This window comes from Falco rusticolus, chromosome 1 (assembly GCF_015220075.1).
Source record: "Falco rusticolus isolate bFalRus1 chromosome 1, bFalRus1.pri, whole genome shotgun sequence".
NCBI lineage: Eukaryota > Metazoa > Chordata > Aves > Falconiformes > Falconidae > Falco > Falco rusticolus.
Window position 1 is genome coordinate 86,542,044 of NC_051187.1, and position 17,008 is coordinate 86,559,051.

At 43.6% G+C, this 17,008-nt stretch overlaps 1 protein-coding gene across 5 annotated transcripts in view; it reads right to left on the minus strand.

Annotated features, from left to right (window-relative positions):
• The window catches only part of SLC4A11 (solute carrier family 4 member 11), a 96,919-nt gene that overhangs the window by 29,216 nt on the left and 50,695 nt on the right, over positions 1–17,008 (minus strand). For all 5 annotated transcript variants that reach the window (XM_037387917.1, XM_037387909.1, XM_037387897.1 and 2 more), the window contains 3 exons: positions 13,169–13,292; positions 9,781–9,987; positions 4,636–4,720 (listed from right to left, as the gene is read on the minus strand). In XM_037387917.1, coding sequence (XP_037243814.1) covers positions 4,636–4,720; positions 9,781–9,987; positions 13,169–13,292 — 416 coding nt within the window. The remainder of the gene's footprint in view (positions 1–4,635; positions 4,721–9,780; positions 9,988–13,168; positions 13,293–17,008) is intronic.

The window sequence follows — 17,008 nt, forward strand, 5'->3', positions numbered from 1 at the left end:
AGAGACTGGGACTAGAGCTCCTTAAGACTACTAATTGTACATTTACTGAATCAAAATTGAGACAGATGGACATTCTATGAAATGTCTGACTATTAATGTTCCTTCCCACTTCCCTGAAATATCTGATGAAAAACAAGTTTAATTCTAATAATCTGCAACACAGCAGCAAGGATGTGTCTATTTAAGCCACGATTTAAAAAAAGAAAAAAAAGTCACCTTTGAATGGTAAAAACACACAATAAGGATATCTGTTCATGGGTTTTGAGCCATAAGAACTCAAAGGATTGCAAACTTCTGCTAATGCCCTCAAGCTGGGCTTTCACTTATTTTAATAGCTGCTGGACTCTGCCCAATTTTCTGAAGATGAACAGAAGACGAATCTTCCCTAAAGTCCTATGAACAGTACAAATGAGACTAAGAACTTAACTGGAAAAGGAAATCCAGTCTTACCAATTTTGGAGCAGAGAAGCCAAGCATATGCTCAGAATAGAGAAGTATGAAGAAACAAACCAAGGGCTCACAGCTTTCCTTTCTATTGCTTCTTTCAGCCCATTTCCCCATGAAGTGCTAGACTCTTGGAAGGAAACATCCACAGACAAAACACGATGCTTTTATGCATCTTTAATGCATTCCCACCCACCACTGACACAACAAGAGACTTCAAAAGCAACTCAGGTCATGGTGCCCCAAAGCATCCAACAAGTCAGTCTTCAAGTGGCTTCTGAACTTTTACATCCAGCTGATATTTAGGAATGAAGGGCTGCAGAGTGATTCAGGAGCTACCCCACCACCTAACCTAGGGCAGCAGAGCAGTAAGAGAAGGGGAAAAGCCTATCTGCAATTCTTTTATTTTTTTCCTCCCTCAAGAACGTAATCCTGCCAAACAAGGCGGCCAGTGCAACCAGGCAAGAGTCAATGAAGATTTTGCACGTGCCACAATCAGTCCACAGTCAACATTTTAGCAGGTTTAAGCCCAGTGATATCTTAGACAATCAGCAACACAAAACTTCACCTTCCAATCCTATTTTTCCAGCACCTTCAAGCCTTCCTTCTAAGCATGCCTGCATTCCTCCTGCAAAACACCACTACCAAATCCCAAGGATGCTGCCAGCAGATGTGCTTGCCTTACTCTCAGGAGCTGGTTAGGGACCCTCTGCAGGACCAAGGACAGGGAGGAATTTGCATCTCCAGCTGAACTATCCACCCACCACAGCTGTGTTCTGAGGACACAGGTCTAGGAAAACAGGGGGAAACCAGAATAAATCTCAGCTCTCCTCTCTCCCCTTCACCACCTGCCTCTCCAAGAAGCAAAGGGATATGGCAGAACACAGAAAAGCTCACCATAAAAATCTCAAGCACCTCCTATTTCCTCCCAGGCACTCCAGGTGCTACCTCTGTTAAGTATTTATTCCTCTGTGCGGTACCAGAAAATACACACTGAGGGATAAGGGTAACAACTTTAAGGGGTTTCAGGAAACTTGTAGCTGTGTCCAGGCAGAATTCCCTCCTTCATTCAAACAAACAAACAAAAAAATTCAAGAAGCTGCTATGGTCTGACTGTCTTAAAGAGTAATAATATCAATACACGTGTTTAAGCCTACTTGACAAGATCAGGATGAAGTTCCGTACAAACTTTTCTTTTTTTAAGAAAGCAGAATCCCATAAACAGAGGTTGTAGTCATTAAAAGGAGACTAGATGACAAATTGTATCAATCCTAAATTAAAAGGGAAGTTACAGGTGTTCCTAGGCTCAACATTATCCAGTTCATCTTCAGTTGGCCCTGCTGGAAGACACCTATTACAAACCAACCATATCACTAAAGCCCCGGACCAAAAAAGTTTAGAAAACTCTTCCTTGATCCTTGCACATTAAGTAAGATGCACAAGACTTCACAATCCAAAGAAGACCTAAAGTTGATTGCTAATCTGGAAGAAAAAAGGAGAAAGAGAAAGATGTTTCCTTTATTTCTTCTCCCAAATCATGATGGTTAAAGGTAATTTAATTGCCAGCTTTGTGTAATGTGTAAAGACTACCAATTCCAAAAAAGTCGAACTGGCAAAACATTTGCTGGCCCTACAAAAGCCTTATTTATCACCCTGTCCTTAATCAGTTTATCTGTCTAAACCAAAACCCCAGGATGCTTCTCAGATTGAGGATTTAGAGACTCCAACCATTCGGAAAAAAGGCATCTTTGTAATTCAGATCTCTTTGATGATGCACACGTGGTTGTCTGGAGCACAGATACTTGGATAGCTCAAATCCCCAATGTTCTGGTACACTGCTGCTTTGAGATGGTCCAGGAATTTCACATTCCTGATCACCTTCGGTCTTGGTGGTTTATGGCAGATGCTTTATGCTCCATCTGTTTTTCATTCCATGCAAATCCTTAAAGAATTCATCCTAATTTCTGGTTTCTGGGAAGAAATGGCACATGCTAATATATTTATATAGGTTTTTTTAAAAAAATTCCTCCTTTCCTCATATCCTATTTGAAAGGGCACAACTGCTCCTAAGGTGAGTACTTCACAGTTGAGCTGCAGTAGTTCTTGAATTTCAACTTGGCTCATCTCTGCATCTTCCACTCTCCAGAAATTGTTTAATAATGCATGGACAGTTTTTAACATATACTTTCATTTCATACTAAAACCATTTTTCTGGAATGTTTGTAATGCTGGATTCTCACTATGACAGTATTTCATCACTCAGGGCAAATGCACCCAAGGGAACAATTCTTTCAAACTAGTCAATCCCAGCACCTTGTTTAGGCCAAGCCTGATCTGCCATGTACATGAGTTCACAGAAAGCTTGCAGATTAACTACAGCTGACAGACCCAGGGCTGATAGGTAGCATGCACAGGTTAATTCGGATGCATGCAGAGCCAGATCGTGGACACTGAAATGAATTTCCAAATCTGCTGGCAGCCGAAGTTGGCTACAGGACCATCACATGATGCTTTTGTGCCTGTGAACACTGACAGCCACAGCAGTCACTGCACTGCCTTGAGATGCATGTGGGTCCCCACAAGGTGCTTCTGCCGCACTTTCCTTCTGAAGTGCTTTAGTATCCCTTTATAATGAAGGGTCAGACTTTGACAGCCTACAAAGCCACAGCCGTAGAACTGAAGTGTCCTGAACCAACTGCAGAGGTGTCCAGATTAGGAGTTTAAGCCCCCGACCAGATCTGGTGCCAGTGATGCACATGCCACAATATTTTTTCCTGTTTTATCATAATCCTTGCTGCTACCCTGAAAACAATTTATTGTCCCCTTTGTCCTCAACATACCCCCAAATCCCCAGAGAATATAGCATTAGCTTGGCTTCAAAGAGAGCCTGCCCTTCTATCACCCCAAGGCTCCTGAAAAGCAGTTTAATCCCAGCAATTAACACACTTGCAGAAAGCATCCAGCACTCTACTGTGCTAAGCTGGCATCTCATCTCATTTTTTTCTTTCAAGCAGAGTAGATACCACTAACCACAACACGCATCATAGTGGATGAAGCATTCCTAGACAAGGATCTTTGTAGGAGGCAACTCCCCCAAACACATGGCATCTTCAGCCGAGCAGCCAACAGCTGATTGCTATGTTCCTCTGCTGGTAGTGACCATCTTGTTGAAACGCAGTGAAGGACTCTGCCCATGCTTGCTCTCAAGCTTAGGCTGCTGTGGAGGGTGGCTTTGCACCAGAATACTTGTCTGCATAACGGGGCTCGGGTATGCATCTTATTTTCTTATGCCAACTCCAGGGGAGAGCACCATCAGCAGAGGTGCAGTGGGGAAGGCTGGGACACTGTAGCTTGAGCTAAGGAGGATTTAACAGCAGAAACATGTCTGACAAAGCCCCGAGACTCTCCCTGCCTACACTCTACATCTTTATTTTATATGCAAATTTTCTGGGTTTAATATGTGAATACATTAGCCAACTCCCCAATAAGCTACAAGAAACTGAACATGTTTTGATGTCAGGCTGAAGCGCTGTAATCATGGTATGCCCTGAAGACTTAGAAGCCTTTAAAAAAAAATAAAATCTCTGAAAGTGAAAGTTTGAAAGCAAAAAAGGAGAAAGTGACTCTTAAAACCAACAATGCCATTGTGGGAGCTATATAAAGCCCAAAACCTGAGGCTCAATATAAACACTGTATTGCTGCTCCTGTGATCTGGCTACAGCAGACAAGCTATATCCTGTTTTTAAAAGCACTGAGCTGAAGTTACTGCAGCTCAGATTTTGCTTAAGCATTTTCAACTCCCACAGCATCACCATAATCACTATTGAAGCTGGCTTGCAAAGACAGCAGAAAGGGCTTATTAGGCCAGTGCTGACTAATTAGGTTGCAATAAGGTGATCTGTGTCTACACACAACAATAATCAATCTATTTAGTTGCCTCATTGTTTAATAAAAATTAAACTCCTCATATACATACAGCTAGCATCTTCATTAAGGGAACACTGCAAGATTCTCATCTATAGTGTGCCACCATGCCTATTCATAGGCTTTTATCAAAATATTCCTTTAAATATGAAATAAGAGAGCTATTACACGTATCAAAGAACACATTCAATGCACACTGTAAACAGGACATTGCATCACAAAAATTCAAAATCGGGCCAATGCTTTCATAAACATTGGCCAACATACCATCAGTGAAGTCCAAAGCGTACACTGGAAATCTTCGCGCAATGTCATCAGAAATCCCCTTGCCAATATTGAGAAACTCATGCAACTAAAGAAAGGAAGGAAGTGCTGTGTCAGTTTAAAGGCTCATGTATTGTTAAAGAGATTAACCTCCTTATTCAATACTGATAGGAGCAAAACTGGTCATTTTGAATAGGGCATTCAAATCAGATTTTGTAATGATAATAAAAATAAACTCTTCACACTTCAATTTATATCCTCAAAAGCATTGTAAGAGAGAAAATCCCCCAAGACCACCCTGTTTTCCTCCCTTCCTTCCCTTTTCCCCCTCCCATTCATATCGGCATCCCTGCTTTGCAGGTGAGGGAGCTGATGCAGTGTGACCCACTGAAAACACCCTGGCCAACAGCAGGATTAGACCTTGGGTACCCTGGGGTTGAACAACAGGTCAGAGATGCCCTTCCCACCCCTCTAGCCAACTTTTTTTTCTTTAGATGCCACCACAAACACACACCCCAAAACCACTACCCCCAAATCTACATGAAGCTTCTGAAAAGGGATCCCCAGCAAGTGCTACCTTCCCTGGCATTGACATGAGAAAGGGAAACCTCAAATAGATGTAATAAGGGAACTAAGACCATCTACACCTCAAACTCCACCAAAAGGGAAAAAGCTCTAATAACTTCACATAACCAAGCCATAATTTCTGCCCATTGAAAGATATTAAGATCCTTGTGAGAGGGTTCCAAAAACTCAACATGTTCCCTTTTATTTCTGGTTTAGGGGCCTGCAAGTTACAGTATGATTGTTTATACAATCTGATGCTCACCACAGGCAATAAGGAGCTTTTCAGAAACATGCAACAGCTGCTATTGACTTACAGCCTCCCAATTCTCACAGCTACATCCTTACAGAAAGCACATGGAAAGCATCAGAGTAGGCAACACTTGCAAATGAGGCACCTGCCAGATTTTTCCCTGTTATCCTCAGCTCAGAGTATATGTATTACTCTGAAAATCAGATGCACCTTATACAGTGCTAATTACCCCAGCTGTCTCAGCTAAAACATTTTGCATGTTTGTTACAGAACCAGACACAGAAGACTTATGACCTCTGCTACAAACTGTAAGCAAGGCAGGAAATAATAGATCCAAAATTGACACCAACAGACCATCTCAAAACAGCATGGACATCTTCCTTTGGCTGGTTTATGTGGAAATTGATAAAAAGTATTTCTTTAGAAAGGACACTACAGTGCTTGTTCAACAGACTACACACAACTCTGTCTTTTCTCACAGGGCTCCAGTGTTTTGCAGCAGCTGGAAGATCAGAGCCATAGGTAAAACACAATAAGAAAAACTCCCCTTTAGAGGGAATACACAGGGCATGACAAACGCTAGGGTTTGGGGTGCAAAAGATAACTCAAAGGATTAGCTCCCTTATCAGTGACTATGACATCTCATATTTTAGCTACTTAAGTCAATCCTGTTGCATTTTGCCAATAACACCTGTATTACTTTAGGACAGTTTCAACTCTCTGACCTGAACGATCAGGATGAAATTCAGCAGACACCAGCATAACATTTGTATTTTAAGCATTTCTGAAAAAGCTATGAGCTTAAGCCATATTTGGAGGCATATTTGGACATCAAAGCCATATGCGCTTGAAAAGCAATTTAATTCCACCCCCCCACCTCCCCAAGAAAGACATTCCTGAAGGCACAAGTCAGACAGAGAATCACAATAGCTTTAATGACTAATATGTTTACTTGTCTCGCTGCAGTGAGTATGGGGAAAAGGATGCTCAGGGTATCTCATCTTCCGGGGAAGAAGCCACAGGCTTGCTGCTGGCCTGGGGTGGGGAGGGAAGGGGCACTCATGCACGATGTCTGATCACAGGCAGCAGTAAGTGCGCAGAGAAGACAGAAGCACTGCCTAACTTCTTGTCCTACGTGGCACACCGAGACAAATAGATTGTTTGAGACCCCCTGATTCCTTCATGTGCTTATTTCTTGCATGTGTGCAATTTTAGGCTAGGCTGGGGCATGGGGATGTCAAGCTAAACCTCAGTGGCTAAGAACAAGGAAAGTCAATTCTTCCGTATGGCTAATCCTACTCTTAGCTTTCCTCTCTGCTCTGCTAACCTTATACTCAACTCTGCTTGCACTGAGGAGATAAAAGACCAAGTTTACTGGCCTCTGAAGCTACCACACTTTTTTGGTTTTAACCCCCAACCTATCCACCATGCATATTCATTGTCTAACTGTACTCCAGACATGTTTCAGTCAGGCTTTTGCCTCATGCTGTCTTCTGAGCCTGCACCTTGTGAAGTTTCCCAAAAGACTTGGAAAGGACAGTGCTGACATTTTATTCTTCCTCATACACCCCAGTGCTGGGAATTTCTTGGACTGCAGTGCCCTACTTCTTTCTCTTTCAGTGGGTCAAGTTTGGCTGACACATTGGCTTTCCATTCCCATTCATGGTGGCACCTCTCTCATGGCCCTACTGTCTTTTTGATTTAACCTGGTACCAAGGGGCCTTATCCAGGAGGCCAAAGCCGCTTCCCCCCACCAACACCTCAAGGCTTATTAGCCTTTAGGAACTACAGCTCAGGTACCCAGCGCCAAATCCTCCTTCAGACTCCTTATTCTCCTCTTCTGCAAGTCCCTTTAGTGCTTTGCCCATGCTGTTCCTAATACATGAGAAAGAGCAGCAAAAGGAGCCCCTCTCCCCCTGCCCCCCCCCCAAAAAAAAAACCAACCCACAAACAACCAACAAAAAACAACCCACCAAAAAACCCCAAACAAACATTAGAGGAATTTCATGAATTTTCCAATTGCCATTTTACAAATCCCTCCAGGTCTCTTGCTATAAGTGACTGTTGTTTGTGTTAAATGAAGAGGCTAAGCCAGCACTTAACAGCAGTTAAAGCCAAACAGAAAGTATCTGCTCCAACACCACCAACCCTTTCTCAGTCCTCTTCTGAAGTACTGAGGGGTGCATGACTATTTTACACAACCAGGGACACACACTATTCTTCCATCTGCTGATGCTGAGCAAGCATAGCCCAGCCCTCTCAGCAAATCCACACAGGTATCAGACACAAAAATCACAGCCAGAAAGCATCACAACTGCTAGGGGCTCCTCCATGAATAAAACCACAATTAGCCTCAAATCTTCTTGTTTACTGAGGCATCTGACTTAATTATGACTGAGTATGTAGCCTTGCCTAAATAATCCTCTAAGATGAGGCAAAGCAAAGTGACTGCACTGTAGGCACAGCATGTATGCAACTGTCATGTCCCCTTCAGGATTTTAGCCAAGCTAAAAACAAGCACTTGCAAAAACCCACTCGTGTAGAGAGCGTTTGAGGCCCATTTCTCTCCCATCACTGCAGGGCCAAAAGAAGAAGGGAGGCAGGAGAGATTTTTATGCTACCAAGAGACTTTACCCTCCTGAGAGCTCCCTTGTAACAATACAGTGGCTCCACATTAGGGTGTTTATTTCACTGGGGTGGCTTACAGGTTGAAATTACACCCCGGTCTCATATGAGTGTTTGCTCATATTAAATGCTTCCCTTCTAGAAGACTATTGCACAGGGCAGGCAGAGGGGGAGGAGATACTGCTGGAGATGCCTCTCAGAGGAACTCAGGAATGCAGGCCACAATCTCAAGTCAGTCTCATCTCTCCAGGCAAATCTTTGCTTGCCAGGAAAAGAAAACTCCATCCTAGCTCTCAAGATCAATGCTGGCAAGGCAAGGTGGGGGACAGCTGCTTCCAAGAGACCTGAGAAAGCAGAGTTACTACTGTACAGGCTGCATCTCCTGAGAGCTGAAAGATAAAACATTTTAACAACAACAATTTACCAAATCCAGACCAAGAACGGTCAATGCCAAGAGCAAGTGCTAGAGAAACAAGCGCTACTATCTACAGTACTGGCCAAGAGCCATCAAAAGTCTGCCTGGCCAAGGCTGCTTGCCCAGCAAGGCAAGTAGGAACCACCACTTCTCAGGGCCAACATCTATCTATAAGCACAGTGTTACATCCAGCCCTCCTGTTCACCCAAAGCACAGAGCAGAAAATCCTCTACAGACATTTTAAAAGGGCTAGGTTTAGCAGAAGACAGAGCCAGATATTTCAACTGCTTTAAGAAAAACTCCTTTGAAAGACCAAGTGCAAAGGGTTAAACCTACCTTTACCTAAATTACGTTACTGCAGCTATTCTGAATACAACCACCCTGGACGGCCTAGGTTTAAAGAGGGTTTCAGGACTTGTTCTGCAAACTTAAGAGCAGGTATGGGGTCAAAGCACTACCTATAAGCAAGGGGATTCTCTAGGAAAAACATGAGCTTTGCTCTTTTCCGGATGTGCAGATAAAAACCCTTTAAGTCTATTCCAGGAAAAAAAAAAGTGCTAAGTTAACCAGCTTCTGCACTGTAGGCAACCCAAAGCTTTAAGGTTATTTGCAATTCAGGGACAGGAGCAGCAAGCTAGAGATGGCACACTTTGTTTTTCAGGTATGCTGTCTGGTTAAAGAATGAATTTCTGAACAGAAAAACAAAGTGATGACCAATACACAGGAAATTCCAGAAAAGAAAGCTGGGTTACAGCATTTCCCTCAAACTTTAAAGTACAAAGCAAGTAACATTTTACAGAGCTACAGATCAAACAGTGAGAAGTCAGGCCAAATACTGACAAGCAACTTCTAAGTGAAATTACCGTGCAGAGATGGCCAAGAAGTCTTTTGGCTGCAGGAAAGACAAGTGGCAGCTTCCTTCAGAGACTTTGGATTGTAAGGATTAAGTACCTTGGACCCACAATGCAGTGATCCATTAATCCCACCCTTGACTAAGCATCTGGAATCAAAGTCCTGTAACCATTTCAAGCCCCTACTGCTCTGCATCCCCCTTCAGCACCTGCCTCTTTGAAGTGGTGAGTTTTTCTTTCTTTCAGATTTACAGCAGCAGCTGAGGAAGGCAGATGTACACACATCAGCCATTCATGGAAACCTCAGTGCTGAGAGCTTGCTAGGAGAGCCCAATGGATGCAAGCAGCACAAGTGCTTCATCTCCTTATTCAAAACCCCTTGCATTTATGCATTTGGACACCACTGAAGCAGGTGCATGGCAGATGTTGGCCAGCCTTACCTTTAGTGGCTTAGGACTGTGTGACTTGTGCCCATCACTCATCGCTGAGGGTCTCTGATTCACCACCGTCAACAAGTGGCGTTGGTGGACTAAGGCTTCCTTGAACTCCTCTTCTGTTTTGGTTTCTAGGAGTTTCTGCCGAAAGGTTATGTCCGAAAACATTGTGGCAAAGGTCCTGCCCACTTCTGTGGCCGTTTTGGTACTTTTCTGAGCAGAAAAGACAGGCAAAAAAACACCTTGTAAAACTACTTTCTTTTACTTCTGAAAGCAAACTCACTGATTTACCCATTGGGCACCATCTGAAGAGCCAGGTACTTGGTTTCCAGGACACCAGAGACACCTGCAGAAGAAAAGCATACGCGGAAGCTGTTGCAGATGAACACACCAACCACAGCAGGATCCTGTGAAGGCATCAACACACGGGCCCTGACCAGAAGCACTGGTCAGTCTTACTTGATCAACTTCCCAGGACTCAATCCAAAGCTGTATCATGCTGAGCATGCGTTTCATCCCTGGTCTCCCTTCAAGGCTGCTAAGACTAAACAAATAAGGCTTTGTATCCTACAGCATCTCAGCGTTACTGCTACTGGAGCAGAAAGACGCTGTAGTCAATGTTCCTGCAGGTAGAAGCTGCCTGATGTCTCTTCTGAAAGACAGAATATTGTTCATATCTGCTTCACCAGCTTCCTATTTTCTAAACATTAAAACTCAATTCGGCTGGCCTCTCTGGGACAATTCTGGCAGCACAAGTAGAGATTTAGAGCTCTCTACTAAAGTACTGGCACAGAGGAAAGCATAGGAAAGAAGCAGCTGAGTGCACACACGCAAGCAGCTCTGTATCTTCACTAAATGCTTGGAAGAGACAGGAGACTTGCAAACATGTAAAAGGAACAAGTGCCTCCTTGCAGGCTTTAACACTGCTGTGAGCCAGAAGCCTGATGCTTTGAGGGACCAGTGTCAACAGCATCCAAGCCTGGTTTCCTATTGCTCCAAGCACCTTGAAAGTTAGACACAAAAAGGGAACGGTAGATGAGACTGAGCTCCCCAATCCTACACAAACCCACCAAATCCAAGCTCTACAAACCCTGACCTGCTCAACTGCTTGTACCACTTTGGTCAGGCCAGATAAGATACTTGCCAAGGCAAAATTATGTAGAACCATAGCTCATTAAGAGCTCCTTTTGATGCCAAGTTTTAACCCACCCACCTTCGCTACACTCAACACTCATCATGCAGCAACTGCTAGAGACACCCAAACAACCACCCTCCTTTGGACAGCCTCCAAGCTCCTCACATTACTGTGAAAAGTAGTAGTGAGCATATGTGTCTGATCTGAATTAGTTTTCAGGATTCATAACAAAGCAGATGAATAATTTTTTCATAAACACAACCAAATAATTCAGTGTTGCTTGACACAGAGGCATGGAGATGTAGGTTGCACTGCGCTAGTCCCAAAGTCATCACTCACACTACCACCTCTCCTCCACTACACTCTCGGAATGCTCCTTCAGATAAATTGAATATGTCCTAGCAAGTGTAAGTTTCTAGGAAAGGGTTTGGATTTAAGTGAAGATAATCTGCTCTGGGAATTGCTTTTAGAGTTCATAAGCTTGGTCCTTTCAGACTGAACCAGCCTGGATTTGCCATCACAGGGGAGGCTTCTCCTTTCATCTCTAAGCAGCAGTAGTCCTTGGGCTGGATGCTGCAAGGGTCTTCAAGCTGCCGAGTGCTGCTCCCTTTCTTGGCTTTCCCAGAGAGAGATGAACAGTTTAGAGCAAAAGCACTCAAGGTTTTTTTACATCCTCCATGCTGGAGAAGGCCAATGATCTGGATTTCTCAGCACAACAGATGCCCATTTGCTGGGCTCTTTTTTTTCCTCCCCAAGAAAGGCTCAATTAATCTGTTACTGTCAGCAAGTTAATTATTTTAACTGCTGTACCAGAAATGCGTACTTAGAGCTGGCTAGATAAACTCATTTAAAATAAAAAGCATATTGGCAACTGCAGCTCTGCTTGGCCTCCACTCCCTTTCCTTAATTTGATGCTGTCCATTGGAATTGCAAACTTTCAGGATACAAGCGGATGCAGAGCTGTTCGCTGGGTGCTTTGCACGTAGCTGGCCGGAGATAAGCAAACTGCCATACAATGAAAGAGAGATCAATGCAATTGCGCACAGGTTCAGTTGTTTGCCTGATGCTTTTGTAAGTAACATCAATATGTTTTCAGCCTGTTGGGTTTGAGATCTATGCCAAAAGCATTGAACTTCTCAGTTGGGAAAGGTCTGCCAGAAATCCTGGGAAATAAGGAAACACCAGTATTTCCATTTAAACAAGGGTGGTGGTGACTGGGGGTGGGGAAAGACAAACCAGACTAGAAGGTCCCAAGGTCACACAGACAGCATTTGAGAGCAGGAAATTGAATCAGGATATGTCCTGTTCCAGACAAGGTCCCCCAACCTCTCCAGCACCTCCCAGAAGCACAGACCTAGTAGCCCCAAGGTGTAAACAGCCAGCTTAAGTGTGAAAAGGTCTTGAGCTTTGAACCATTCAACCCATTAGCTAGAAGAACACACCATCTTGATCAAGCCAGTGCTTTCTAGGAAGACAGGATGGTGATCCCCAATTAACCTTGATGCACCCCGCGATATTGTAGTGAATGTGTACTACTACAGCATTTGTTGGCCTTGTCTACACCAAAGAACCTGTAAGTACCCTTGAGCTTTAACCTTGGTGGCTGAAAGTGCCAAAAGCTATGAAAACACATCCCAAAGGACCTCAAGACAGTCTGACCTTACAAGCACTCCAGCTCCCAGATAGTTTTGTTCCCATACTGCAATAAAGCTCACAAAACTACAGCTTCCTCTTGGTTACATTAGTCCATCTACACCTGCTTCAACCACCCTGCAGTGTAACTGTTAGTCCCATCAGGAGTTTGCTGGGAAGTCAACCCAGACCTTTGCAGTGGGGCATCAGCTGCAGACTTGCAAGAGCCCTTCACAAGGATGGCTTTAACCAGAAACAGCATCCCTTAACTCTCCAAATAGTAGCTAAACCAGTAAAGCTGGAGGGGGGAATCTGTGGAGTAATACACACATCGCAGCTGTAGCTCTAGCAAAAGGTGTACGGGAGCTAACACAATCTGCAGTGTTCTCCTCCCAGTCAGGCTAGAGGCCATTCCCCAGTATGAGATGAGGGCACAGCTGACTAATCCACCCCTCACATACACTGTTATCATAAACCATCTTGACAACTGCTGAGATCTCAGGCCTTTTCACATCCGCTGGTGTTTTAAAAATAATACGTTATCATTAACCCTAAAAGGAGACCAAGAAAAAGCAAACTTGGGAGAACCCTCTGAAGCACCAGAGCAAACAAGAATGCAATACTCACCATTTTAGGAGGAGCCAGGACTAATATCACAAATCTCACTTCACAGGAGTTTTCACCCCAATTCTGAGGCCTCTCCAGGCGGCTAATGCAAACATGACGTCGCTGAAGGGACTTTATAGTGCAACTGTCAAGGAAGATGGCATTGTTATGCATAGCACTACAACACATGACATGCTCTTGCCTGGTGTGCAAGGTTTATAAACACACATTTAAACTTTGAGAAACACAAAATCTTATTGGTTGTGCAAGGGTCACTTCTGAAGGAAGTTAAAGTCACTGTTTAAGACTGTTAGCCCAGTTCAGCTAACTTCTGTAGAATTCAACATCCATGTTTTTATAGGCAATAACTTTCAAGATTAAGGTGTATTCTCCCTCTTCCTCCACCTGCTTTTTAACAGCCAAGAGAGCAAGAGTGCAACATACCCAGTACTTGCAGTGCTGCAGAAGTTTCTACAAACAAGCCCTCTTAGAAAAAAACCCACCACCACTTATGTTAGTGGAAAGCAGTTTACACTTCATTTCATTTCACCCGATCTCCCAAATTGCTTTTTGAAACATTAAGGCAAAGTGCCAAACCAACATTTCCACTTTTGCCTTGGGCAGATCTGTTTGATTGGCTTCCCCTGTTTGCTCTCAGCTGTTATTTTTCCCTTTCATGGTACAGGTGTGTAATAGAAACCAAGCTGACCTCCTTGCTCAAGATCTACAGAGACTGTAGCAGGCAGGATTACTGCTCAGAGGGAAATCCTTGGCTGCAATCCAGCCAGCCCTGCTGGGCACACGATGGCTGTTTGACTCCCAAAACAAAGACTAGCAACAAGTTGTTTGAAATAGAGATCATCTTTGGAGGCCATGAAAGACCAGGTTTGTCTCCACCCTGGGATATTGAAACAGAGCTGTGATCTGGGTAGTCATCGTTTTTCCTGCTGGGAAACTCTGAAAAAGGAGCAAAGTGGCTTGGTGCAGCTGCAGCTGGAGGCCAACACCAGCCTGGACTGCAGCTATCCTGTTCCCATTAACGCTACCTACTACTTCTCAATACTTCTAAAAAGCACTGGTGAAATACATACACAGGGTTTACATATCGACACTGAAAGAGGTACGGAAGTATGTTTTCCTACCTTGGAGTGATTCCTCCCCTCCCTGGCCTTTTTTCTCGTTCAAAGTCACTTTGACTGCTTGCTCCCTTTTATTCATCTAGCCCGTGCTTACAGTCCTCTGTGATAAAAAGATTCATCTCTCCTTTAACTTCTCTTCCATAATCCTAGCCCATTTCTTTTCTTTTAACATGTATTCTCACACCCACACACCCTAAAGGTTTTTCCAGTAATGACTCCTGAAGATCTCTGGCTGGAGATGTACTAGTCAGGCACACATTATATTATGATCTTATAACTTGCAAAAAAAAAAAAAAAAAAAAAAATCACACCACCAAGTATTTTCTTACCGAGTTTGACTTCCTGATCACAGATTGGAAGCAGTCTACTTACACAAATTAATTCAGACAAAGGCACTTGTCTGAGTGCAACCAAACAGCTTAATTAGAACAATATAGGTTATGAGTCAGATGACAGTATTTAATTTATTTCCGAACTCCCCTCCACCACAGCCCCTTGTCCTTTTTCTACTCAAATCAGCTTTGAAAGAGAGAAAGATCGAGGCAGGTCCTAAGGTTAGCAATAAATCCCTTCTAAAGTAATTGAAAATAGAGTGCAAGCTATCTTCTCAATTAAACCCATAGTCTGGATCCGCAATAATTCTTGTCCTTTGCTCCCAAGGGATCAAAGTAGCAGAGACAACACTGATTTTCACAAGCAAATCAACGACCTCGTAGCAATCCTGCTGTGGCTGGACAGCATACAAGCCTCCTTATGTTAACAGTTCAACAAGCCAATAAGGAAGCTATGTGAACTCTGGGCTTTAGATTAATGGAAGAACCTTCAAGTGGTCCCACACTTTCAGCGCTCTCACCTTCATCCACCTGAAATGGTCACCAACAGCAAATGGCTGTTCTCAGCATTTTCATATCTCAGCAATTGAGCTCAGATTAGTTTGTTTGGAAAAAGGCGGCCTTCTGGGCATTTTGAACACCATTTCTGTCTCAGAGATGGCAGAAGCAGATATCAGGTACCTATTGCTCACAGAGCCATACTAACACTTTCCAGACATCCTCCCTTTCCTACTGTACCCATCAGGCAGCACCCGACCTAGCAAAAAACTGGTGAAGTACGGAGTACGGCCAGAACAGACTTACTACAGGACAAGGGCTGATCACACCAGCACACGTCCCAGTGCCCCAAGTAGGGCAGCATACTAAGGCACACACGTGAATAGAAGTTTGTGTGTGTTGTGGAGGTACAAGTTACCAGCCATGCCTTAGCAGTGCTGCTCAGCAGCATCTGCTTGCCTGCTCCCACCCTGTTTGAGTGAACCCAAGAACTGAAACCTCACAAGAAACAGAATTTCAGCTTGCTGCTACCCAAGGCAGGAAAGCCAGTGTGCAAAAGCCCAGCTCCCCTAGCTACAATATGCAAATTCATGTGGCAATAGAGCAAGTTATTTGGAAAAGAGCTATTATATACTGCAATAATTGAGCAAGCCACATGTTTCTTCTGTAGCTGGCTTTCTCCCTGAACTGACAGGGTTATGTTTCAGCTCCAGTAGCTCACCTCTAAGGCCTGCTTTCCAGAGATGACAGTCCTGCCAACAGTACCAGTCCATAGGCTACAACATCACTTTAGCTCAAGAGCTTCTTGGCTATGTAGAGGAAAACTTGACTCTGAAAGGCTGCTCTTTAATATTGGATCGCTTTCACATGCAAGTTAGTTTTCTGGGCAGCCATGCCAAACCTTGTGTTCCTCTAAATCAGGAGCCCGCCGTTTTCCTTAAATTGAGGGACTGGGGAACTGTGCAACAAAATGATCTCGAAGTTTGGGCAGTACTGGAAGGTTTAGCAACACTGAGCACACTTACAAGACACCAAGAACCCTGGTGTCATCATTACCCATTTTTATGTGGAATGGTTTTATTCACAATGCTGGAATTTGCAACTTCTCACACCTATGAGAACATTTATTCCAACTCTTCCATAAAGAGCTCTATTGACACAAACATGTGCATCTGAATCCCAGTATATCCCAGTATCACACCAGTAAAACAGCGTGGACCACTGAGTAATTTCCAGTCTAGTTTAAGTCAATGTATGGATACAATTTAAATCAATAACACCTTCACAAATCAGGCTGAGTCAGTTTAGTGAGGGTAAACCAGAGAAAAACCAGATTTAAACAGGCACCACAGAGAATGTCTGATGTACCTGAGCGTTCCTGCATGGAGAGGAGAAACAGTGCTTTTGTGCAAAATGCAGCCTCATCTGCACTGAGCCTGCTCTTGCTCAGCTACATCCATTTATTTGGGGGAAAAGGTACTTTCAGTCCAAGGCCAAGTCACTTCTGCCCATGCACCACTCAGCATCTCAAGCTTTTCTTCAAATTTAAGCCATTATTTAGCAGACTCAGATCCTACTCGCTAATGCAGCACTTACGTCTCCCACTTTTACTTTAATTCCAGAATCCAGATACAAATATAATACAAACCAAAACTGCAGCCCCTACTAGACTTGTGCAAATATTTGTAAAGGACAAAAAAGTTATTTGGTTCACATGGATAAATTCCAAGTTGTGCAAGACTGCAGGTAAAACTCAACCAAGAGGAGAGTCACTTTCAAACTGAAGCAACTTCTTTTCAAGTAGCACTTAAATTCCCACTACGAAAAAAAAAATAGTAATTCTGAAGGGTGAATAGCCAAAGCCCCCCAAACCCCCAAGAACTAGCAAGGCA